Genomic DNA, 26,763 nt, shown 5'->3' on the forward strand with positions numbered 1-26,763 from the left:
CAGAGCAGTGATGTAGCAGGAGCTGACTGCCCATGTGTCTGAAGAGTGCCTGGCACTTTCTTCTTTCCACTGGTCATCAGGAATTATCACTGATGCTTCTGATGCAGTTAAATTGCTATTAGTAGCATAAGCAGACAACATTTTTTTTTCCTCAAGGGACTGCAATGACTGTTATTTTGTTATCAGAGCAGGGGGAAGTGAGATTCGTTTTCTTCTGAATGCTAGCAAGCTAATTCATAATTGCACTTACTAGGTGATTTGAAGGGGACAGATTTCAAAGAATCTGTTTTTCAGAGGTGCAGATTCTGCTCATCTTCCATTGAAGTCAAGGGAGGGAATTGCTAAGAGCTCTAGGACTATTATTTATTGGTGCTGTAGTTTAACAGCTTGTTTGTCTAGTTGTATAATGTTTGTAAATGCAATCATATTATTATTTTGAGAGGAGTCAGCCTGAGCTGGCAGATAGTTCTATTTCCTTGTGTGCAGTGTACAGTTATATATAACTGTACATGGAGAAACTTTCAAAAGCAACACGGGTAACATGCAGAAAGATCTCTTGTATTCTTTCCAAGCCTGTCTTTTAGTTACATAATATGTGGGGGTTTTTAAAATTATTATAAGAAAAATGTTTTTAAGTCTTGAAGCAGGTTATTTTTTAGGGCACTAGCAGGTGGAGAAAAGGAGGAACTGAGACAATAAAGGGAGAAATTGCAGCTGAGCTAGTAAACAAAGCAAGATATATGGACAGAGGCATATCTGCAAATAGCAGTAATCCAGAATTATATCTGCCTGGTCTGAGTACAAGTGTTCTTTTCACTTACAATGTTGTACTAACTCTAAAATGTGAAAGATATTGCAGGAGAAGTGCTAGTTTCTCTCTCACAAGCTGCCTTGATTAGATTTTTTTTGTCAAGTTAACAAATGCGTATGAAGTGCATGAGGCTCGATAACATCTCCTAAATAATGCTGTTAACAAAGTACTGATTAAGCTACAGTAAAACAAAATGAAACACAGATGCAGGATCCTCTTTTTTTTAAAATGCACATCTGTCATCTCTCGAAAAGGATTATGTAAGATACATTAGTAGGGGAGGAGTCCAGACAAGCTCAAAATAAAATAAATAAAGCTTCGAACTAGAGCCAACACAAGATAATAGGATTGGAAATATTTGCAGATATGGAAAACGTAGTGAACAGAAAGTAAGCATTAGCTATATCTAACTGAAATATAAGGGGAGGTAAGGAAAGTTAGGATGCACACATGGATTTGCTAGTCACTAGATGAGGACTTCTGATACCTTCAGAACAACAATAATAAATCAAATCCCAAAGATTTTTTTTCTTGGGTTTTTTTTTAATGGGGTTTCAGATTTCATATCAAGACCTCCAGCAGAAAAATAGATTCCAAATCTGCATTAATAGAAAGTAAGGCAGCTGATGAAGATGGTACACCATCTAGCCACAGTCAGAGGTTTCTTCAGAGGGTTTCCATTCCTGTTTAGGTTGGTCAAGTTTCATGTTGCATACAAGGGAAGTTTCAGAAGACTAGAGTTCATAGTGATGATCCACAAAGCCTGAAGGTAGCACTTTCCAGTCTGCAGATGGCAGGTCCCCGAAAGTCCACAAATCGCATCCATTCCACAGCAGGATTGCCACAGCAATACACAGGACTGCAGTGTCTGGATTATCTGGGCAGCAGCAGTCTGTTGCTTTACTTTTAACCCACCTACCCTGCAACAAATTATCAGACCACTGACCTATGTGATACAGCTCACTGTCATTAACAAGGGCTAGGGGAGTTGAAGAAAAGTGTAAGAAGCCTTGGGGCAAACCAAAATGACTCATGGGTGAAATTCCTTCCAATTCCCTTCAGTTAGGGACTATCATCCTGCTACTACCACAGGTTCCAGGGTTTATTCATGCACATAGTGACAGGTTCTTTTATAATCTGGAATACCTATTGTACTTTAAATAGGAAAGCAACTGACATACTTGACTGCTATTTTTCCCCCTCCCATGAGTAATGCAAAGCATGTGTACACACCTACACACATCCTCAGAATGCTTTTCATAAAGCCTGTGTACATCTGCAGGCAGTGCCACTGCAGCTCCAGAGCTTCTGCTGAAGTTCACCAGCATATGCTGTATGCTACAGATGTATGGCGGACTTTGTGAAGTGTAAGTGTCCTAATAAAATCAACAGTTCATACTGCATGGGTTTAGCTTCTGGTAGATACCAAACAACAGACAGGAAACTATACTTTGTGCTGATTTGCCCCAGTCCAGCTGGGATTCTTTGGCAAAGAGCAGTTTAGCCTTTGTTTTGGAAAGTGTAATGGGCAACAAAACTGGGGTGGGTGGCAGGTGAGGGACATGGAATAGCTTCTTCTTACTGTAACAATCCAGCAATTTACAGACTGTTAGGTTCATCTTGTGGCTGATGGATGTTCTTGCTTTGATGCAATCGTGGGTTTCAAGTGTCCTCCCACTTGGTTCTGCTATAGTGAGGTTACCTGTTGGTTTTGGTTGACCCTTCTCCTGTATTTAATGCTGATAACCCATGAGAACCTAATTTTCTGTTTCTGTTGTTAGAGGTACTGCTGAGGGGAATGGCCCAGCCACCAGGCTGGAGTCATGTGCATGATTTTCTTCCCCTCCCTCCCCCTTTTTTTTTCCCCCCAGCTGCCGCCTTTGTCTCATTTCCTCTGAATCTGACTGTTCTTGGTGCAGCTTCATGGTTTTGGAAACATAATGAGGACACAGCTGATGTGGTTCCAGGTATCTGCTGGCGTTTTTAGTTACTCTTTTGCTTTCCCTTCAGAAAGAAAAACTGGACTACCTGGGTGAGTGAAGTCTTAGCTCCACTGAACTAAGATCTCCTATGGGCTTTGAGGTCAGGATTTTGACCTCTTTTGTCTTTTGAAATTATATCATTTTCTGAAGGCTCTCTACAATGACAAGGTGGCTGACTGCAGGAGCCAGTGTGGCTATAGATAAGGGGAATTAACTATAGAGCTTCAGGCTGTCTTCTGTTCTGGCATTCCCATGTACCCCAGGCAAGTTTGCAAGAAACCTCCTTGGAACAGAGCAATAGTGTGTATTTGTGGCTTATTGGCTTATTTGGCTGAATGCCCAAACTCCTAAGAGAGGTTTTCTTTAAGTATTTTACTCCAGTGAATGATATGTGAACAGCCATGGGAGCAAGAGGAGAATAGGATTCTGCCTCCTTCACGGGCAGATGGCCTCCCAGTAGGACCTGACTAGTGCATGTATGCTCTCTCTGTCCCACCATATCATGATCACTTCAGCTTTCCAGACAAGAGGATTTGCAAATTCCTTCCTCTGTGAGCAGAGTGCTTGTGGGGCTTCCTTTGCATGTGTGGTTTATGAACCAAATACCATACAAGGGAGGAGGAAGTTGAGTCTTATCTGCCACCTCCTGGGTGAATGTACTCAACTGTTGGGTGGAGGTGCTGCTCTAATGAGGAACCCTCCTTTTGTGTGAGGGATGGTGTGAACATCTAACTGGAGTCTTGAAGAGATGGGATTAGCTAGGAGTAGTCCCCTTGCCTTAATATTTCTTCCTTGTGGGCCTTTTTGGTAGGCCCCCAGTCTGATGTGTTTGAAGGCTGTATCCCTCAATGCAGGTGCCCAACTCCTTACCCTTGGATCAGGGAGCATGTGGTGGTAATTTAGCTGTGGAAAACATCCTGAGCAGACCTTGTCATAATTTGCTTTGTGATGAATGTGATTGCTTTTCTGGTATCTTTGTCTGTACTTGGTACTGCAGATGGTCTGTTGATTCATGTGACTTTATCTTTCAGTCAACACTATGGAGTTAACATGCTTCAAGTTGATATGGACAAGCTTTGAGTGTGTGTGTCATTAGGGACCTTCCAGATTGGGAATGCTACACTCTGGCATCTGGGTTAAGTTTAATGCTTTTCCTAAGCCACCCTTGAACAGAGGCAGTCTTTATTAGAGCATCTGCCAGGCTTCTTTACTGGAGGAGGGCTGTTTCATGTCCTCTTGAATATCTAATTGGATTCTACTTGAGCTCTTTCAAAGAATTCTAACACATACTATCCTCGAAGTACCTACAGAAAAACTGGTTTGACTTGTTTGTAATCATCAGAGGGGTTTAAGTGTGTTTTCTAATAATTTTCCTTGTTCTCTTTATGTTAATAACATGTCCTTGCCTGCCAGCCCGGAACCCTTTTTGAGTGGGATACAGAGCAGGGTCCGTCTCCTTCCTCTTGGCTCAGCTGTCACTGGCAGTAGCACAGAACATATTACCTGGCATATTTTCATTGGAGCTTAGCATTCTCTGGATTTCATTTCCTTATGTTTTCTTGGGAAAATACCTTCCCTTCCTGCTTTGCTTATTGCAATTTGATATTCCTGCCTCAGGCCCCATTTATCTCTTTTCTGTCTCAGTTTCTTTAGAGGATGCAGCTAAACAGCAGTGTGGAAGACCAGGGGAGTTTCAAGTGTTTTCTCTTTATGCTGAGATTCAGTAGTGCTGCTAAATCCCGTGTTTCCCTCTGTCCTCCAGTAAGAAAGTGCCCTTATTGCTTGTATTATTAAAATCAGTGATGCCTAGAAATTATGGAGACGTTACCTTCAAAGCTTTCATGCTCCTTTTTGATACACTACCTTGGCATCTATGGAAGTAATACAAATCCTGACCATGTGACAGCAAGGCTTCTGGATTTGGCTGAACGATCTAACGGCAGATAGCATCAACCAGCAAATGGACTGTGTGATTAGAAAGCAGCAGGCACTGTCTGCATTTTTTGGTTTTGCTTGTGACTTGTTCTATGACCTTTGATAAGTCTTTCCCACTCAGTGCAAATGGGATACTGAACTACCATTCCCTGTACAAAGTTCCTTGGGATATGTAATTAAATTTCTTTTCCATTTAATCAAGAGCAGTCAAAAGATTTGGTCCTCTTTTCATTTTATACAACTGCAGTACTTCTGTATAGTCTAATAGGAATAGAACCAGAGCAGCATCTTTTGCAGAATCAAGAACCTGGGAAGCTGGACTTATCTTTTAAAATTCCAAGTAATTAAATATTCAATTTAAAATGTATGCAGTATAAGTTAAGGGTATGCACTAAGTATTAGGCTGTACTGCTCCCAGATTGTTAGGCAGCATATAGGGCATTTCCCTATTTGTTTTCTGCTTTCACAGATTCAAATACAAACAAAACTGATATGTTATGGAAACAGAAGAAGACTGCATCATCCAGTTCCCCTATTTAGTATAGTCCCTGCTGTGTTAATTCCCTTCTAATTGTTTCTTTAAGCACAATTGATTGTCTCTCATTTTGGAATGTAACCTGCCACAATAAACACTCCATGATTCTACATGCTCCAAAAAGCTTTTTATTTAATGTAATTTTGCTGTTACCATTAAAGGTATGGCTAATTACACCTGCCTTTTGAATTAGTGTTGCAAATTTTGGCTAATTTACATCTATCACTGTCTTAATTGTAGGTAATAACACTGTCTCTCTTATGTGTAATGCTTCCCTGCTGTATAAGTGAAAGGAGGATAAAGTGTGTATAGTCCAGGAGGTTCCTAATGAGTATTTTCGAGTAATGTTAAGAAAGGAACAGCTCAGGTGATGCATGTTCCTGTTGCTAGCTGATGCTTGTTTATGTTAATGTCAGAAGTCAAATGCAGGCCACTGACTCTTTCTTAACCAATACTACAGCATTTAGCCTGATTCAGGATGATGTCTGAGGTAGTTTGATCTAGTGTGGTGAGGCTGGCAGTTTAGGAAGCTACCTGCATGAGCTTTGCTCTTTGTACCTCCAAGTTGCACACTCCCACTGATCACCTTGGAGAGTTGCTCTTCTGCCTCACTATCTATGCAGACTTGAGTGGGATCCCTGCCTTCTGGCTCTGCTCTCAGACCACTTTCAGAACTGGTTGATAATTTATTTATTTGTTTGCATAAATTATGCTCTGTCTAGTTCTAGCTCTTTAAAATTCTTATGTCTTTTCTCACCCAAACTCTCTCCTGTTAAGAAACCAGAGAGAAAATAAGAGGTACATCTTGGTCCAATTGATGGTTTGTCTTTGATTTAGAAATAGTTGCATTCACCTAATCATCATCTAATGTTTTTATTTTTTAGGTGCAAGGCCTGACAATGGCACCGAATGAGCACTGCCTTCAAGCCTCCTTCCTGTAAACGATAGGACCACACAAGGCGGTGTGATGAACATGCCACTGCATCAAATCTCTGTCATTCCAGCTCAGGATGTTACCTCTTCTAGAGTCTCCAGGAGCAAGACCAAAGAAAAAGAGGAACAGGTACTGTCAGATATACTTGATTTTTACAGGAACTTACCTAAGTATATAATGACAGGGCTTATCAAATCAGACCTGATTATGTTAGAGCCCCAACTCCTTGCAGGACTGCTGGTTTTAGTCAAGATGAATGTTACCAAATTACCTCTTCCCTCTTGTGTTTGCTAGCTGGCTGCAAAATGACAGAAGTTGTTGTTGAGTAACTTCTGCAAAATGCAACCTATGACCTATTTTGCATCAGAATTCAAGGGAGATTTTGGATGATGGCTCTGGTTCCATTGTCACAGAAGCTCTTACAGGTGTATTTTTACCTTTCTAAAAGAAATACAATATGGGATGTGTCATGCATCATATTTTCCTATGCAGCATCTAGCAGCTGTGTTGTGCTTTCTGTTGAATGGAATACCTGAAAGAAGACAATTATATACCCATCTGTATACTTAGTGTGCTGTTCCCTGGAGGTATGTTTTGGTATTCTTGGGAGCATGTGTGTGAATGGAATTATGTTAAGGTCTTGTGGTGTTAATGAGAGCTGGAATGGAAAAATATCTGAAATATCTAATAGTCACAGGTCTAATAGAATCTAATTGATAGGCTATTTAACAATTTTTAATAGCTTAGTATTCACATGTCAACCCTATTTGCCCCAAACAGTGTCTCTGATCCAGCCAAAAGACCTGAGTGTGCATCATGCATTGAGTTTTGCATTGTCTCCACAGAAATCTCTTTGTGGTTCTTTATTCTTGCTTAACACAAAGTCGGGTCAAGAGAACTTTGTTTTTTTCAAACTGCTCAGCAGTGGTTAATTCTGAGGAGATCTAGGGTGGTAGTAATTATAGATAGGATGTTTAAGAAGCGTATGGGACTACAAGGGCACCTTCATGTTTCAGAAAGGGATTCACTAAGACTAACTTTGGGTAGGATTAAAGAAGTTGCTTTTGATGTGCTGGGATCATCTGTCCTGACTATGCTTCTTACCTGTCAACTGTCCACATTGCACCTACCAAAGTCACTGTTGAGTCAGTAAAAATAAATTATCCCATTCTTGTGGGGTTTTTTCAGTCTTCTCCTTAGTAACATTCTTAAATGGATTCTAGCCCTTCAGATTTTAAGCCAGTAATTAATTAGGCTGGAACAGTGCTGGGTTTGGTTGCCAGGATTAGGCAATAAGTTATTTTCACAGGTGAGATGCTCTAAATGTATAAAGAACCTTGTCTCAGGTATCTGCTGGAATCTCTCACTTCCCAGGTGTTAAATATAGCCAGTATCTGGACAGCTGTCTAGGTAAGAGGGCTCTGCTGTTTCTTCCCTTTCCACGTGAAACTGTATGTGTTGGAAAAGAGTGAAACAGCCCTTCTGCCAAGTGCAGGGCAGTGCTGTGAGTTAACTGCCCACCCTGGGATGATGGGGATTAGGAGGCTGATAAGATCAGTGGTAACTCAGACCACAAAATTAGCTCAGAAATGGGAGTCTTGTGTTTCTTAAACCTGTTCTTTTCTGACACAGCAGCTTCAGTGTTAACAAAGCTCACCTATGTTTACTTAAGGGTAACTTGTTGAAATTTGGGTCATTTCCCCTGCCAAGCTGCTGTTGTAGTTTCATGCCTTGGACATTTAGAACAGAACAGAATATTCAAATAAATATGTGCAGAACTGCAGAGGAAATAACGGGGTCTCAAACTACACAAGCAATAGATTAGGCTAACCTGGAAACACTTCATGTTACTCAAGTTTTGTTCTTCCTGTCTCTGTCATCATATTTACTCATTCCCCAGGTGTCATGTATTCTGCCAAAATCACAGCTGGAATAGCTGGAGTGCTGGGTGAACTGCCTCCTGTCCTTGATGCACAGCTGTACTGACACTGCAGCTGCTCCTGTGCATGCAAGCCCTTCTATACTCTTCCACTTTCTTGAAAACTGCATTGCTTCCAGTGTTAACCTTTAATATTGGATCTAACAAATGAGCTAGAGGGCAGTCAAGCTGTTAATGGTTTGACTTTGACCAATCCAGTTTAATTTTTGTACTGCATCAGGACATTTAAGGCTACTTGCTAGTCAGTCCCTGTCACCTCTTGGGTCCAGTCAGGACCCACTGACCATGACTGTGAGTTTTGTTCATATTTAAAGTATGCAAGCAACAGAAATTGTAGATTATCACCAACATATTAGAATTACTTCAAATTGCCTATTTTATATTTTGAGAGAGAAACCACTGCTAGATAAAGAGCAGCATGCAGAGCGAACATGATCATGATCCCATGTTGTGCAAATCTATTGAGCAGTTCTGGAAGATTTTGTGCTTTATGTAACATCTATTGTACAAGAAGACACAAGGTAAAGCTGAGAAGGCATTTGTACTTCAGTTTTGTAACTTCAGCACAAAGTCAATGTAACTTCTGTACTTTCATGCTTCAGTTGTGTAACTTTCCTTTGTGTAACACAGCTCACAGTTACTTCTTCATATTGTGGCTGGCCCTAGACAAAGTCCTCATGGATTTCTGCAAAAACATGCAGTAGTTTTTCAGAAGCAAGTGCAACATTTTACAGTTTGATTCAAGTGCCATGAGTCATAGATTCATAGAATGGTTTGGGTTGGAAGGGACCTTAAAGATCATCTAGTTCCAACCCCTGTGCCATGGGCAGGGACAACTTCCACTAGACCAGATTATTCAAGACCTCATTCAACTCTGCCTTACCTATGCTATGTAATAGAAACACTCCTTACCTTTTCTGTCTTGGAACAACAGTACACACCTTAAACATGTACACTGTGGTCTTAAAGTGTTTCAAGTTATGGAAAGCTGCTTGCCAGTCTGAACAAAATCAAACAGACCCCAAACCACAATCAAAACCAATATCACTACTTCAAAGATATTTATCTTAGTAAAAAAACTATATAGGTTTACTTTATAATACCAGACTGTTTTCTTTGCCCAAGCACATTGCCAGTTGTGTGCTTTGTAGTATGAGACAACTCGTACCTATCTCCCCTGTTCATTACCAAGCTCTGGCTAAAGCCAAGGTAAACAAGTGAAAATTTGCCTTGGTTTTGTTCTTTCTTTCTTAAACCAGAGCTTTGGCTTGTACCTGCATCATAAGAAGTACTTCATAGGAAAGGCTCAAGAAGCATAGTAACAGAAAATGAAGTACCAATGTGTCTGGAGAGAGAACTTCACTAGTCTGTGAAAAATTGGTGTTTGTGCTATCCACCAGAAGAAAGATGCTTTTTACCATCTTCTGTTATCTTCTGTGATTTTGTATGTGTTCAATTATGCACATTTGTGGTAGAGGTACAGAGGAAAAATTTGTAAGTTGTGCAGTTCAGATCTCTTACTGTTGTCTTCTTTTTCATGCTTCTGCTCAAGATGTAGCTCTTGTATTCCAGGTTAAGGTTTGACTGGTTTTAGTAACAGTTTTCCTTGCTATAAGAGCAAGATTTCTGGGCTAATGATTTGCGACTAACAGTGAAGAACAGCAAAAAAATTCTTACTGCCTTTATCACTGCTATCCAGTTTCTCAGCCTTGGTGATCTGTAGTCCCTACGCATGCCTCATAGAAGATTAACGTGTAGATTCAATACTTCTGGAAGTCAGGGGCAAGAATCCTACTGAATTCTGTTTTAATTCCTCAGTGATATGTATAAATAGCAGAGCTTGGCAGATTCTGATCGAGATTAGTGTAATTTTCAGGGTTTAAAATAGTTGAAATCTGGTTGAAGCAGTCCTTCGTGAAACTTCGTCCATTTCCCCAGTAAAAAGAGGAAAGGTCATAAAGGGATTATTACTCTTGCATTTAGTTCAGATGGATTGTTAGCTTTAAGGGCTATTAATAACCATCATTAGCTTCCTACTTATCCTTCACTAGGAATAGCTTCATACTTACCTGATTTAAGGGAGAGTCTATTGTTTGAGAGATGCTACAACCCACCCCTGTCCCTGTCTGGTGGGTAACGTGCTGGCAGTGATATTTCCTAACATATCCAAAAGCTATCAGCTCTCAGTATTTGGATTGGAAAAGAAGAACTGATGCCAGCATGTGGTTGAGGTGTTGCTCATGTTTTGTTCTCTTACAGCATTGCCTCTTTGAGGACTTTGTGCCTCACTTGCTGAAGCAGACTGCTGTCTACCACATGTTCTCAGTAAACATTACTGCTGTGAATAAAGCTCCCTGAGCTTTTATGCTGCTCTTCTAAAAATTTGTAACTTCCTAACTATAGCTTCCTGTGCTATGATCTCTGAAGATCTCATAAGTGGATCAGGGCTGGACAGAATCGGTGTTTGAATGAGAGATCATGAGATGTTGGTGCAAGTCATTTTGGGTGTGTAGTACTCTTTCTTCTCAATGGCTTGGACCTGGGAAGCAATACTGAGGTGTTGTCAAAGATCACATAGCATTTATCACAGAAGCAGATTAATATTCTAGTCAAATTTAAACTCCCTAGTCCACTTAATCAACCAAAACTTTCTTCCATCCTCTGTTCTAGAGGAACTACCTGATTGTCTTCCAAGCACTGTGTATTATAGTATTGCTGGCTGATATGTGCTCAGCAGAGATGCTGTGATGATCTCAAACATGCCCAGGTGCCTTTCAAAGCTGTCATCTTGGAGATACTATGACTGTCTCATTTATCAGGATGAAATTACAGCAAGAGAAGTACATTGTGCTGCATCTTGCTAAATTTCTTCTGAATTCTTAATTAATGTTCTGCATCTTTTAGCAGGAAAAACACTATGGACTGTTGAATAAGCCAGAGCTTACTGGAAAAGCAGGACTCACTTGTAGAAGAAAAAAAACCCAGCAGATGCATTTGCAAGAATTTTTTAATCATAGATCAGTAGTGCAGTATAAATTGCATGCTTTGTGTTGTTGAGGCCGTCATGACACTTTGTAAGCTATTTTCAGGTACATAAGCACTCTGTGACCTTTTCCATTCACTTTTTGGACTTTGAGCTATGAATGTGGGCTGTGACTGCCTGAACTTGATCCAAATACTCAGGCATTTGTCAGGCTCTGTGTGTGTGCGTTTGGTTTTGTTTGCCCATTGAACCAAATCATTCATTAAGCAGCCATGCTACAAATCCTTTGAGAAATTCACCCCTTAGTACTTTTACTCTGATTTGTTTGTGTGTAGCTATGTCATATATTAACACTGGACCTGACATCTTGCTTTTTAAAATCTGCTTTCTATAGAAACTGGTTAACTATGGAAGAATTTTTGTCTGACTATCCTCAGACTCTTACATGGTAAACAGAATGTGTCTCTTGCTGTACTGCTTATAGCCTTAGCCTCCAAGTGGGAGTTGCAGAGTCCTTTCCTCACAATTCAAACCCTGGCTTTTACTGAGCATGTTTTTCAACGGGTCATAAAGCAGTTCTCAGAAGAAGCTGATCTCCCATTTCCCACTTTTAAAAAAGTAACAGCTAGGTTTTTTGGCACAGCACACAACCTGTGACAGGGCACTCCTTAAGAGCTGCAGTAAAAATGCTCTCATTTCTGCAGTCTAGAAGCAGGTAGAAATATTTACCAGACCTTGCCATTTGAGAATACACCAAGTGACTGAGGCAATTGTAACATCCTTTCAAGTTGTATCCCTGCAGCAATGATGTCATGCTGGAAGTGTGGTATTTCCGTGGGTGACTTCTGTGCTAAAAGATGTTCTAGTACATGTCTGTGTAGGACCAGGTGCCTGAATGTACTCACACTCTCATTTACCTTTAGCAGGTAAACACTCTAGTGAAGAGCACTAGGTAAATAGGAAAATTGCTTCAGGAAATGTTTCACACCAAATGCCTCCCTTTTCCCCACAAGTGCATTTGTCACACTTGAACACCACCCCACTTGTCAAGGCAACATAACTTAGTTGCATCAAACCCTTTCTGGGCATAGCACTTTGCAGTTGCTGTCGGGTGTTCTTGCAAACACGCTCTCAGAGCATTGCCTATTTCTTTACTCCTGTGAACCTCTTGGTGTATGGCAGTGGTGTGAGTGCCTGAGGTGGGAGGGAGCTGCTCCTGCTTGAACAGTCCTAAGAACAAAAAAGTTGAATCATGCCATTTGATTTTGCATTGTGTTTGTCTTGGAGTGTGTACAGCATGTGTGAGGAAAGGCACAGATGGCTTCTGAGTGGAGATGAATTACAAAAGGCAAGCTGAGAAGTGGTTTCTGAAAGGGATTTGAAGGAAAAGAGGAGAAAACCCTTTCTTTTTAAAAAATCAGTAAACATTATAAAAACTAACAGAAATTAATACAGCAGCATTTTATGTACTGATGCTTCAGAGAAGGAACTTTGGAAGTTTCAGGTTTTGTTGTTTGCTTATAATTAGACTCATTTATATACAATCTCTGTTTTGATTTTTCTACTTATTGCATGTGAACTCCTTGCTTTGGTGTCTCTAGACCAGAAAGTTAGAGTTAATTATTATGATCTGTAGCTCTTGTATTAACCTAAATTTTTAAACCACCTCTCTGATATTAGCACAATCTCTGTCTAGTTTTCACTAGCAGCTCACTGAAACCAGCTGAGATTCCTTCTTTGAAAAATATGATTTTCTAGAACAAGTGCTAGTGCTGTTGAATTACTTGATAGCCAAGCATGCTTTGGTGGTGACGTTTTGCAGTTCTGTTTCTAGTGTATGTTAATGTGCAACAGCTTTCCATAAAGGGACCCCTGGGTCTGAGATCGTCATTGTAGAGTTTATCTGTTTTTTTCTTTCCCTGACAGAAGCATGCTTGCTTGTTTGCCTTCTAATGAGATGCATGTGTCAAACGTAATCCTACACTGAGCTATATGTGCATATAAATATCTGTTGGTGCAGAGTGCCACTGAAATCATTGCAGTTCCACAAAGACAAAGTCAAGGCCCTAATCGTACTTTGAAGTCATTTTCGTCATCCAGTGGCTGTACTATTTCTTTAAAGTGCTACAAACTGATTAACTTATTTGTTTATTAAATGTTTATTAAATGAGAGACACCAGAAGTTCAGAGTTTTTTCCCTCCTGCTAGGTATTTTGCCTCATACATTGAAGCATAGTCAGTGGATTTGTGTTTTGCTGTTTCAGATAGGTCTGTTCCTTTACCTGGTGAAATACTGAAAGTAGGCTGGGTTTTGAGTTGTTTTGAGCTTCTTTTGGGTTTGTGGATTTTTTTGTTGTTGAGGAGAACAAAGACTAACAATTTCACCAAGGAGGCATGCTGTGGTATGGTACACTTAAAGTATTTCAAAGTGTTGGAAACTGTGTCTAGCTTTCAAGTTGCTGATTTCCCTTTAAACCCTACACCCCAGTGATTTAAAGGTTTAACTTTTGAAATAGTTACACACAGTCTTAGAATTACCTCAGTTCAGGGGTGCAAATCTGTTTGGCCTTTAGGCCATTTATGAAGAATTCTTGACAGGGGCATGGGGAGGTTACTCTGTAGAAACTGCTCCTCCTTGCTTTGCTAAAATCTAAGCTCTTAGGAGTACTACCTTCTGAGTCAATAGTTCTCACGCTTAGAAACAAAATCCACCTTTGGGATCCTTTCAGCTTCTCTTGGTCCCAGTAGTGGTAACTTTCACCTGCTACTAAACATACTGCTCTTTGGCAGCAGACATTACTCCAGTTTAAGGAAGTTGCTTATACAGGTTTATCATGACAGCCACTTGTCAAAGTATGCTTTGATTACTAAACAAGCCTGAATGTGTGTTCTGTGAGGTAAGTGGCTGAAATTCAGAATCTGATTTTCTGGGAGTCAAGAACTGAATTTTGATATCCTCAAAGGGAATAATGGGATCACTTATTTGTGGAGGTTTCAGTTTATTTTACAAAACTATTCTCTCTTCCTGTAAATAAGCACTACTTTGATGTTGATACGAATGAGTAAAAGTGGCCAGTTTATAATTTTTTCATGTGCTTGGATGTAGACTGCACCTGGTTCCTTCTGGGTCTAACCACAGCTGGCTGTGTGGATCAGGGAAAGAATTGTCCTCGCATCTGCAGCGTTTGGCTTTGCTCCTGCACCAAGCAAACACTGTTTGTTCCTACCGTGTCCTTTAAGGGTGCAGTATCTGTGGTGTTCCTGGAGTCAGGAGTGTTAAACCATGTTGCTAAATGCTTCATGTGCACACTACATATCTGTCAGTGTACCTGCAAGTGTGTGTGTTTAGTACAGATATTTATATACTCTGATTCTGTGAACGTGGAAGCAGTTTTTGGTATAGTGTTAAAATTAGAACATTTTCAGTAATAAGTTTGTGCCTTATGCTCAGGTTTTTCAGAGACCTTATAGTAAAGGAATGGGATATACATCTAAATTGTTTGTGCAACATACATGAGTCTGTATCAAAGCTGGATTTAGAGACACAGATTTCCCGTGTGCCTTACTGCCTTGAAGTATAATTGCATTTCCTACTCTTAAATAGTTAAACCTTGGAAAATCACTAATTTAGATCTCACAGACATAGAAATGTTTGTGACTATTTATCACTAAAAAGTCAGATTTTTTTCTAATTCTCAACTCAGATTCATTCTTTATGTTAATTGGAGCTACTGTGTGGTTGTGTTCACTTAAGTAGATTGTGCTTAATATCTTAACAAACCTAGAATTTTTGGCTCAATTTCTGTTTTAAAGTACACTCAAAATTGTTCTAGGTGTGAAAATTACTTGCTCCTTGATGTTCTTGAAGTAGCTTGTAAGCAAACTTTTGTAGTTGTTACCTCTCCTTGACTCATATACTTGCAATATGAGATGAAACCTTAGCAATCTACAGTATCTTCATATAAAAGCCAAAGCACTTCTTTTGCCTTTGTTTTCAATTTAAAGCCCATTCTTCAAGGAAAAAAAAAAATTTTCTAAAGTGTATGTGTTCTGTTCCTTTTTAGTGACTCTTTAACACATTGTTTGTACCAAATGTTTTTCCTTTAGATGATACACTGTAGCATGTGAGAGTATATCATCCAGTCTGCAGAGCATAAGACCAAGAGTTGTTTTGTGCTTGTAATTCAGTTGTGGTTTTGTAACCCCCTCCATACTACATTCTTACTGCAAACAAACACAGTGATCTTGTCAATGTGGAGGGAAGTATCAGAACCATGTGTTTTTCACTAGTCTTTCAATTCATTCTTTCATTCTTCTGCTGCAGGTTTAGCTTGCACTGCAGAGGTCATATTTTAGGTTTATACATTACTAGCAGCTCTCTTCAGGCAGGATCACCTGTGCAAAATATCCACAATTTTAATAGACATTTTGATCTTTCCACAAAGGAAACAGATTTATGTGCACCTTTGCTAATTTTGATCATCATTACTATATTTATGTAGGGTTGTTCGTAACAGTACTGTATTTACCCTTTGTCCCAACCTTCTTGGACAAGCTTTGGTATGCCCAGGAAGTGAGACAACAGTGTGTAACTACATAATTAAATGCTGTCACATTTGACAACAAGAGGTTGTCTACCACTCCAGCTAGAGGTTAAGACTGCTGGTAGAAAGCTAGAGTGTACGTGATGCCTATCTGCAAGCTGGGACTACCTGTGTAAGGCAGTACTTCCCAGCACCCTTGATCATGACACTGAGGGGGAGTCTCTGCTTTCCTCCAAGACCAGCATCCAGCTGTTATGTGAGCTACTCAACATCCTCCAGCTCTGTTTCCCCAGCTCATGTGCTAGCAGTCACTGCTTTACTTCATGCTTCAATTCCTTAGCCTACACAGTTGTAGTTGGTCTTCCTTCTGCCACAAAGCCATTTAATTGGTTAGTTTTCTTAGAACTGTCAAAAATGGATGTTAAAATTTGCCTGTGTTATGCTGCAAATCTGTGCAGAGGCAGGTTATTCTTTGAGCAAGGATTTTCTGAGTCAATATTATATCCTTCTGTACTTTGTCACTAGGAAAACAATAAATGAGTTAGATGAGTGGTATCCCATGCTGTCCCTTCTTATTTTTATGCTATCTCAGGACAGCTTTTCAGCCAGTACCAGGACTCATTTCAGAGGTAGCTATAAAGTCTGAGCTATTGTGAAGCATCTCCCATGCTGGATTTTTTGTAAGGGAATGTTAACCTTTCGTAGAGAAAGATGAAACTTACTAGGATCAAGAGGCAGATCTCTGTGAATTCGCTAGAGTTTGGGGAGTGATTGTATATAATAGAAAGTTGTAGTTCCATAGTTCAGTTCTGGTTTTTCAGGGCAGATAAAATCAGGCACATCTGTAAGTCATCCGAGGCCCTACAGGGATAGATGACACACAAGAGAATTGTGTCCTCTCACCTCTGCAGTGTATGTTGATGCCAGACTGTACCATACAACCCATGGAAGGGATTAGTCCACAATACTTTTTTTTTTCTCTTTTTTCCCCCCTTTGTTTTCTTTCTTCTTTAGCCTTTCTTTTCTGTTCATATACTGTATTTTAAATCTCACAACCACATGTTGATCAGAATTTTTTTTTTGTAGGAGCTGCATCTGCCTTTCTTAAACACCAACTAAGACACTGGTTTCTACTTTTCCTTTAAAGTAGTCAAGCAACAGCCTTGTAACACATCAGTAGCTTTTCTTGAATGGAAAGTTTCAGAACAGGGAATGTTTTAGTGAACTCTGACTGGATGCACAATCTCCAGGTCAGTTGTAAAGTTCTTGAGTTTTTTTTCTTGCAATCAGCTGCCTGCCTATTTCTAGTAACTATTTCCAAGCAGTAGATGCCAGAGGAGGTGGCTTCTGGATTGTTTGGTTGGAAGCATCACTGAACATTTCCCTCAGGAAGTGGCTTTACGTAATGTTTATTGGCTTCAGCTTTTATGCATAACAAAATTGAAAACATTTGATTGATCCCAGAGAATAGGAAAGAGTTTGGTTTGGATTTTTTTTCCCTTGCAGCCTCTACTTATGCTTACTGGAATGCAGATGGCTGAAAGCACATTGGAAAGATTGGAAAGTAGGCTTGATCAACCCAGTGAAACATACAGTATTTTTTGCATCTTAATTTCTCTGAGCTGGTTAATGTAACAGCAGTTAACAGCTTGGTTTCACATGAAATGCTGCAGTGTGACTTCCCCTTTGGCTGCTGACAAGCATCAGGTACTGGGAGAGGCACTGGAGTTACTGAAACACCATAAGCAGAAATGTGGAAATGACCCTTAAATAGGATGTTTCTGTTTTCAGAGAGCAAGGTTGGGACATTTCGGAAAAGGGAAGAACAGCTGCTGTGTACCTGCAAACTTTAAACTGTAACTGTTTAGAGTTGAACTCTTAAAAGGGAAGTACTAGTGCAGTTAATAGAAATGTTTGCAAATCAGGGCCAGTAGGTATTGCCAGTGCTAATTTGTGCTTAAACTAATGTAAGATGCCCTCTCCCATTTCAGCTGGGAATAGAACTGAACTGATTCTCATCTGTGATTAGTACAAAAACCTTGACTATTGGACTTACTGCTCCCAACTGCCAAATAAAAAAATCTGTATCATACAATGATGAAGTTCATAAAGAAGAGAGAAAGACATGTTGTATTACAGATTAAATTAAAATTAAAAAAAAGGCATCTGTTTTCTATGTAACTTCAATTAAAAAAAAATCAAACCCATCCATTCTCTATGTAACTTTTTAGTATACAAATCACAACATAGGTATTGAAAATAAATATATATTAATGTTTTTCTAGGCGCTAGTAATAAAGGGCTGATTGTCCTGGTTCCTAACTGAAGTCAGCAGCATAAAAGCAGCACTTCCCACCCCCAAACCCTTTCCCACCAGTCTGGCTGAGAATGGCTTGTTTTATTTTAATGACTCCTTTGAAGCTTGTGATGTTGAAGGCCAGCAAGGAAGACCACGTCTGACTTATAACGACCTGTGTTAGAGGGGTGAGTAAATCCAATGTACATTGAACCCTTAACTCATAGTATTTAGAGGAGGCATTTTAGCTTCCAGCCTTGACTTAAAGATGAAGGGTAAATCTTCTATATTACTTGGTAGTAAGATGTTAGCCAGCATCACAGTTTATAGAAATCACACTCAACTTTTTTTTTTAATTCTGAGTTTTTTCTGGCGTTAGGTCCCAGCTGCTGGTTGTTGGTGACTTTCTCCATCAGTTGAAACAAGCTCTCACATTGTGATTTTGGACCTATCAGTGTGTTACAAACAAGTTAGGCCATCCACTTTTTAGGTAAACTTGCAGATAAAATTATTGAATCTCTTCCAGTGGGCTGTTTCGTACAGCACTGAAAATGTTTGCAGGGAGAGAGGGATGGAAAGAAATGCAAGGGTCTTAATTGCAAGGCAAGTTGTGCCGCTCTTGGTTTTAGGCATTTGGTGTTGTTCCAGTTGTCATCTCGCTGGACTTCAGAAGTAAAACTGATCTCTACTTGCTGTAGGGGTGAATGGCACAGGTTTTCATCTCCAGTTGTCACTTTGCTGCAACTTTCTAAATACTTTTACTATACTCCTGTTTTATAGGCTGAATCCTATGAAAGTTACAGCCCATGTCACTTTGATTTGGTGAAAATAAAATATAGTTTGAGTGCAGGTGGGTTTCCTCCAAACCAATTTCAGATGCTCAGTGTCTGTGAAGTGGCTATGTGACTCATTGTTTTTACCACCCTGCTAAGTTTCCACCCTGTCACCTGTAAAGGTAACTAGCAGCAACTTCCCTGTGCTGTTTGATTTTCTTTTTTGTTTTTTTTAATGTTTTCCAGATGGTTAGTGAAAATATTGACTAATGCTTGGCTAGGCAACAATCAGAGGAACATCTTCATTTGATTCTTTGTTGACAAGGCCACCTTCAGATCTATTGGGAGTCAGGTCTTCACCATTTAACATGTTTTCTGTAGATATAATTTGTTCCTTTTTAAGGTGGAAACAGTTGGGCAAAGAAATAGATATAGATCTATCAGATATAATAAAGATGGGAATTTTGCCATGCTAACCCAGACTACTAGGGAAATGCTAGTAGGTGACTATAGGCAGGGTTGGGGGGAAAACCAAAACCCAACACCCCACCCCTTCCACACCCCCAAAAAAAGCCTCAAAGAAATGGGGAGAGAATGTCTGTAGCAAGACAACACCTTCTCCTAGTGACATCCTGAGTTCAGCTGGTGTGAGAGATGTCTTCTGCAAGAGTTTGCAGGGAGGGTTGCAGAAATGGTTAACATGCCCAGGTATTACAGCCTTCTCTTACACTGTTGATTCTGTATGTTTTGGAGCCTTTTGGATGCTTTCTAATGGTTCCTAGAATGAACTTACTAAAGTATAGAAGCCTACAGTTTCCATGGGAAACAAGGCCTTTCCTGTGAATGCAGCTAGGAAGGAAGACAGACAACCTGCATGGCTGTGCTGTATTGCTCTTCCATTCAGAGCTTTGGTTCCTGCTGTATCATGTCCATGCCACTCTGTTTTGCTCTATTATTTCCCCCCCCTTATCTGTAAACCTCTGTTTCCTTTTGAATGTAGATACAGCAGAGAACACTGCTGTTGCTCCTAGGTTCATGGACATTTTGAACTCCCCTTAGTACAGCCAGTCTCACACTGAGTAGGACTGTTGGCAGCTGCTTACCTCCTGAAGTGTTTTCAGTTTCAGTCTCTGCCCAGCCCAGTTCTGCCTCCACACTTTTTGTTTGTTTGTTTGCTTGAGGAACTTCTGAGGAAGCTCTTAGAGTTCCTCTTTATAACAAAGTTCCATTTTTACCTTTTTTTTCTTAAGATTTCTCATATGTTAGAGAAAATGTCTTCACATGTGCAGTTTTGTTGGGGGCAGCTTCTGTGCAATCCACTATTCTGAACTCAGCAATATTTTTCTGAGGGAAAACGAACAAACAGACAAACAGAAAAAAGGGCCAAGATGTGATGGAAAATCAAACCATTTAGGAAGCTCGGTATGCCCCTTAGTTGCTTGGCCTTTTCATTTCATAGACTCTTAGAATCACAGAATGGTTTAGGTTGGAAAAGACCTTTAGGATCATCAGGTTCAACCATTCAGTCACCTGATTTTCTCTATTCTGCAGTGCTTTTTGAGGATTTGGTTTGCTTTTTTCCCCTTTGTTTTCTTTTAATGCTTTTTGAGAAAAAAAATCTTCAAGCCATATTGTTATTCCTCACTCTTTGTTTTCTAAATACATCAGTGACATTCACAGTACTTGGGTAAGCATTAAGCATTATATTGCTTTGCAGCATTGTGAATTTACTGTTGCGGTGACAAGTGTTTGAATTAGTCACATGCAGCAACCAAAAGTCAGCTCCTATCCACAGGTACTGCTGTCTTTCTGCCTGTTCCATGGAAGCATGGGATATTACAGTGGTACTTTTTAACACTTGTTACAGAGTTTCAATGCTGGTGCTAATTTCATTAAAAGTAGGGTGAAATCTTCAGTTCTTGTTTTTCACTGTGAAATTTGCATACGCTTAGAGAAACATCTGCTGGCTTAAAGTCTGTTAGTCCTTCACGTGTATTCCTGGCTGCTGAAATGCCCTCCAGCCTTGTTTGTTTGGAAAACGTCTGGTGTAACACTGGTCTGTGCAGCCTGCAGTGTTTCACAAGCCAGACAGGAGCAGTGCAGTGCTTGCACAAGAATGATTATGTGCATACACAGACAAGAAATGCTCTTTGGTACTTAACATCTCCTTATTCAGTCTTCCCCGTTTTGCTTTTGTCATCCAAATTGATTCTTTCTTTCCTCCACCATTCTTTGGGGTTAAACCTGGGAAATGTCCATTAGTTGCTCTCAGGCAGTACCAGCTTGGTCAAAAAAGGTGCTTTGGTGCACAGGAACTTGGGACAGAATATAATAAGCTAAAAATTTGACATGAACTGTCCCTGGACTGTGCCCACCCTTTCCTAACTGTGGTCAGGAAGGACCGTAAGTGCTCATCCCACTAGGGTGTATCTGCTCCTTGAGCTGCACTGCAGAGAAATTATCTCCTTTGCTACTGTCATTTTACCAGTCTGGGGATAACTATCTTTTTGTACTGCAGTTTTCAGTTCAGAACAGTTGTGGGTTTTTTTCACCCAGACATCAAAGAAGTTCTGATTGGCAGCTTGGAAATTTGTGTAAGGTCTGAAAGGAGGATTTATAGGAAATGAGCAGATGGTCTACTAGAGAATTTCCCCAGGAGGCTGCAGTTATTTAAAAATGGGAGAAACAAAATAGACTGTACAAAATTCGACTGTAAAATCTACTGGCCAGTCAGTAGCTAAATACTTAACCAAAATGATTCAGCTTGGCCCCTAGCATAAGTTCCACTTAATAAATGCGCATGAATGAAAGATCATTTTGCCGTGCACAGCTCTTGCTGTGGTGAGGCCACTCCTGCATCTTTCTTTCACAGTGCAAACATGATTGTTCAGGCATGCAGGAGAATGCTACAAAATGCTGTTCATTTTAAATGAAACATAAAGCTGTTCAGTGGAATGTCTTTAATTTTTAAACTGCTCTTTTTAGCCTCATAAAATTAAGAAACAATATATTGGTTACATTCTAATATTTAACCAAACAATTCAATTGGGGGTGGGGTGGTGGAAGGGGAAGCTTTATTTTGGGGACCCAAGACTCTAGTGTATGTTATCCTTAAGTAGTCAAATATCATGTCATTAAAAAAAAAATCCATGAAGTCATGTCACTTTGAAGTTGTTTGCTAAGTGGCTTTAGACTTTGAATATCCATGTTCCCAGTGTTGTGGGGTTTTTCCTGAAGCTGTGATACATAGAAATTGGGAGATTTGTGTATAGGTGGATGCTTTTAAATGGACAAACTGTTTTTTTAGTGTAAATCCCATCATTTCAGATGCTAAGATTTAAAAAAAAAAAAAAAAGAAATTAGGAAAAACTTTTAAATTATTTATTTAAATCCCTGTCTTTCATTTTCTCATGTTATGTTTTAAATTGAACACCCAACAGAGAGAGTTGTCTGAAATAATGAAAATCATTTACTCTCATGTTTGTCTGCTTGTGTTCTGATTTACATCTCCTAGAAACTTACTCATAACACCTGGGAGTAGTCCCATGGGCCGTTTGTAGACATCCTTCTCCTGAGAGTGCATTGACGTAACACAGGTGCAGAATGTAAACTGAATTTCTCTTCCAGTGTTCTTCCTACTAATAGTAAACCACTTACTGAATTTAAAAACAACTTTCATAAGCCTTGACCTAATCTCCTGAAGTACTAAGAGGAAAAGGGCAACTATCCAAAGGGCTATGTGAAATTCTTAACTGAGCTTCAATAAGCAGTTCCCTGTATATACAGCCTTATAAATAAATGCTTATTCTCCCTCCTCTCCAGTGATTAATTTCCATTAGTCTCAGGGTAGGAATCTCTGGTGAAAAATATTCTCAGAATTCAGCACTATATTACAGATATTTAAGATACTAAAGAAAACATCTGGAGAGTGAATTCGTAGCAGCGCAGTTGCTCAGGTAGGTGAAACTAAGGCAGAAATTTTGTTTGCAAAGTGCTTATTAACACTAGTCCCATGTGAACCCAAACCAGGTACTGCTTTGAGGTTGTGTAAGAGTCTATAAGGCTGACAGAGAGAGGGAAGAGTATTCTGTTGCTCAATCAAAGCTCATATGGTATGGAAATGTCAAGATGAGTTTTGAACCCTGGCATTTATAAAGCTAATCTTACAGTTTATTGTTTAGCGTTTGCTGTGATTTCTGAGATTGTCAGTTGCATAGAAATGAATATAACATACCCTGTTTCAAAACTCTTAAATGTGTTCCACTCTAAATGGTTTATTTCAGATGTTAATCTGTTACTATTGGTTTATAATGTAGAATATGACTATGCCATATGATTATGTTTCCTCTAAGAAGGTGTAGTACTTTTTGCTTCCTGTGCAGAAACAGATCTCTCTATGAATGATAGAACTGTCAAAGCTGGAAGAGACCTTTGAGATCATGTCCAACTGCTCGCCTAGAGCTCATAGTCCCACAACTACTGATAAATCGCTGCCTCTAAACCGTGTCCCTACATACCACATCCACATATCTTTTACATATTTCCAGGGATGATGACTCCACCACCTCCCTGAACAGCCTGTTCCAATGCCTGGTAACACTTTCTGTGAAGAATTTTTTTCTAATATACAGCCTGAAGCTCTCCTTGCACAACTTGAGGCCATTTCCACTTGTCCTGTCACTTGTTGTACATGACAAGAAACAGACCTCCCCAACTCACTCCAGCTTCCTTTGAGGTACTTGTAGAGGGCAATGAGGTCTCCCCTCAGCCTTCTCTTTTGAAGACTAAACAACCCCAGCTCCTGTAGTCATTCCTCATAATGAAGTAGTCCTCCTTGCATCTGTTAGGTTCAGCCTGATTGCTTACCTTGTAGTTCATGATTCAGGGATGGATTTATATAGAGCCCCTGCTTTCTCACTTTCAGCTCTGCTAAATCTCTGGAAGCTTCTTGGTTCCCATTTTTAAAATCATAATGGACATGCTAGAGGCCTTTTATTTTTTTTTTTTCGGATGTTGAACCTTCCTGAGGCTTAGCAATATGATACTCATAAGTAGTTTCATAGCCTTTGTTATGAATCTGATAATGTTTGTGTGGATTTGATTTTGTTGTACTTCCTTTCCTTTTAAAAAGGACATTCAGTCTGTGGGAGGAATAGACAGCAAATTAAGCTGAGTGCTCAAGAATATGGGACTAACTGTGGTGGATGAGACAAATGGTCCATCTAGCTCAGGTTACTGTCCTTGAGACCGTGAGAGAGAGAATATGAGAAACGAAGTATGTACAGAGTGGTTCTAAGTGCAGTTTTGAGTAAGGGAATGTTGAATGGGGTACAGCCATCTGAAAAATCTCAGTTTAGAAGTGGTTGTGGCAGGGAATTGATGAGGGTGAGAAGATGGAGCTGGTCTGGAAAAAAGTGAAGTTGAAGCCAAAGGAAATCCTCTCCTCTGCCTAGTGGTGTGTATAGCATTCCCAGAGTCAGAAGATATGCCAAAGAAAGCATGACAATAACTGCAACTATGTAGATAATGTCATCTGGTGAGTCCTAAGCTTAGCTGTGATCCTTGCAGAAGGATCGTCTTTAGCAGAGGTGAAAGAGGAGTCCTTAGAAAGCAACAACCAGTCATGACTGAGAGATAGGTGACTCTAATGTACAGCATATCCCTTTCTTTTTGGTCTCTCTCCATTGTCTTCACCTTTTATCTCTCATTTTCTGTTAGTCATCTGAGGCAGGTGTAGAAAGCAGGGACTGTCTCTGAAATTTGATGTGACCTGAGAAATGTGGCCTCAGATATCTGGAGAGATTATGCTGTGCCCAAACTGAAGAGCCACAGCTAAGAATTTAGGGGGCTGTACACATTCTCTCGCTGGAAATGACACATTAAAGCCACATTTCCTTTACAGGAAACCTAACGAGTTGTGAGAGCCTCATCAGCTGTGTTTAGACAGCTATGTCACTTGGATTGCAGCACACAACTGGTAAAGAGATGCCAAATAATTTGTTGTGTATCTAACAACAAAATCATATTAAAACAATTCTGGGAAACAGAACTGAATCCACAAGTGGCATGTATTGACATTTGCCTATGGCAGTAATTGCACCTGCAAATAAAATACTTGCAAATGGGTCCTGTGTTCATTCTTTGGAAGAATATCTGAAAATGAGTTATGTAGTTAGCTTACAAAATCATGCTGACATAGTGCAATTTGCTGCTTCAAGAGAAGCATGTGAATTTATCCCCCATGTTCTTCCACCCACTAAATTCTAAGCAATATCTTTTCTCTGTAAACAGTCATCTGAACTTGCCAGCTACAGCAAGCATTTTATTCTCCACTTTCTTTGTGCTGTAGTATTTTCAGGTCTGTCACGTTTTTTTCTCTGTCTTCAATGTTCATCTTTATACAGCTTCTCTTGCATCACAGCCATTAAGAATAATAAAAAAAAATACTAAGCAACTGAATTTACTAGTATTGTATAGTCCAGAGGTGTGGTTCTGCTCTTATCATGCTTTCTTTGACTTCTAGCTGCATAGGTTTTTATCTTTTAAATAAATAAATAAATCACCAGATCCATTGATTTGCTAATGAGTAGAGGGAAGAAAATGGATTTGGGAGGGGCATCCTACTTGCTCTTTGAATATTGGGAGAATTTTGTGCTTCATAGCACAAAATTGCTAGGGATTGCTTTTTAGAAATGGGGAGATGGACATCAGCTGCTGCAAAGAAGGGAGCTTTCATGCATTATTCATCACAAGCTCTTTTCACTGGGATCAGCTGGAGGAAGTAGTTAGTCTAGTTTGCACTACACTAGTATTACATTTAGGGGGCTTAAACAAGCCCAGGCAAGTACAGCACCAACTCTTCCTCGTCATCTGCAGGCAAATGTAGGGCAGTCAGCAGCTCTGCTTACACAGCTCCCTCCCTCTAGTCTGGATAACAGGAGTCATGCAACCAGGGAAAGCTACACTGAGGATACACACATGCATTCATGCTGGAAAATGAAGCTTCAGGTAGGAGAATGCCTTGTCAGCAGAATATCTTGGCTTCACAGTTCATTATAGAGATGCTATTAAGCCCTGCAAAATAAATACGTACATCAGGACAGCCTGTCAAGAGAGGCTGCTGTAGAGGCTCCTCATTACAGTGCTACATGAACAATCCCTTTTGCTGTGATTACTTTGTTCAGTTCTAATTGTGAAGCTGCTGAGGTTTTTTTAAGCACCTTCATTCATGCAAACATTCTTCTGAAGGTGCTGGGAATTAAAAACAGAGAGATAACTTGCTGGGTTTAGGCATTTTGGAGAGTTGTTTTTGTTTAATCTGGCTTTTTAATTATATTGGTACTAGCACTTTTATTTGGGGTGAGGTAACCATAAGAGATTCTTTTAAAACACAGCTGGATGTGATAAGCCTTGAACTCCAATTGTGTCCGTTTAGAGTGTCTGCCTTTAGCTGCAGTATTTACTACTTTTTTACATTTTCTGACTAAAGATATTTGTAAATTGGGGCATCACTTCACAAAAGCTTGTCTGTATTTTCCAATGTTATCAATTGCTCTAAAAGAAATCTGTATTCCTTCTCTGTACAAGCGTTACGTATTTAGATCGTCAGGGCTTGAGCAACACTATTAGTTCAGTTTTAGACAAAGAAGGGGATTTTGCAAAACCTTATGGAACAATAACAAAGGGTCTTTGTTCTGGTCTGTGAGCGTTATTTGCTGTGTAACGTGCGGGTTTGTGCATGTGTGAGAGAGGGAGGTATACAAACATATAATCTCATTTGGCAAGAATGGTCAAATGTTATTTGCTTTGTGTGCCTGAAGCATGTATGCTGCTTCTAGCTGCTAACTGCACTGGGGGGAGTGTGTATGCCCTGCCTGCCTGCCTTCCCTGGTTGGGGATTTGTATAGATTTGGGGAAGTATTTATTTATTTACTTACTTATTTTGGTGGGCTGCTAAAACCTCCAAACTTGAAAGTGCAAAAATCTGTTTCTGCCAGACAACTAGGATGAAATAGTGCCTTTCTAGGTGGG

The 26,763-nt window shown here is 39.8% G+C and overlaps 1 protein-coding gene across 2 annotated transcripts in view; it reads left to right on the forward strand.

Moving 5' to 3' along the window:
- Window positions 1-6,230: 6,230 nt before the first annotated feature.
- The window catches only part of MARCHF8 (membrane associated ring-CH-type finger 8), a 69,931-nt gene continuing 49,398 nt past the window's right edge, over window positions 6,231-26,763 (forward strand). For both annotated transcript variants that reach the window (XM_054382479.1, XM_054382480.1), the window contains exon 1: window positions 6,231-6,326. In XM_054382479.1, coding sequence (XP_054238454.1) covers window positions 6,231-6,326 — 96 coding nt within the window. The remainder of the gene's footprint in view (window positions 6,327-26,763) is intronic.

This window comes from Indicator indicator, chromosome 7 (assembly GCF_027791375.1).
Source record: "Indicator indicator isolate 239-I01 chromosome 7, UM_Iind_1.1, whole genome shotgun sequence".
Classification (NCBI taxonomy): Eukaryota; Metazoa; Chordata; class Aves; order Piciformes; family Indicatoridae; genus Indicator; species Indicator indicator.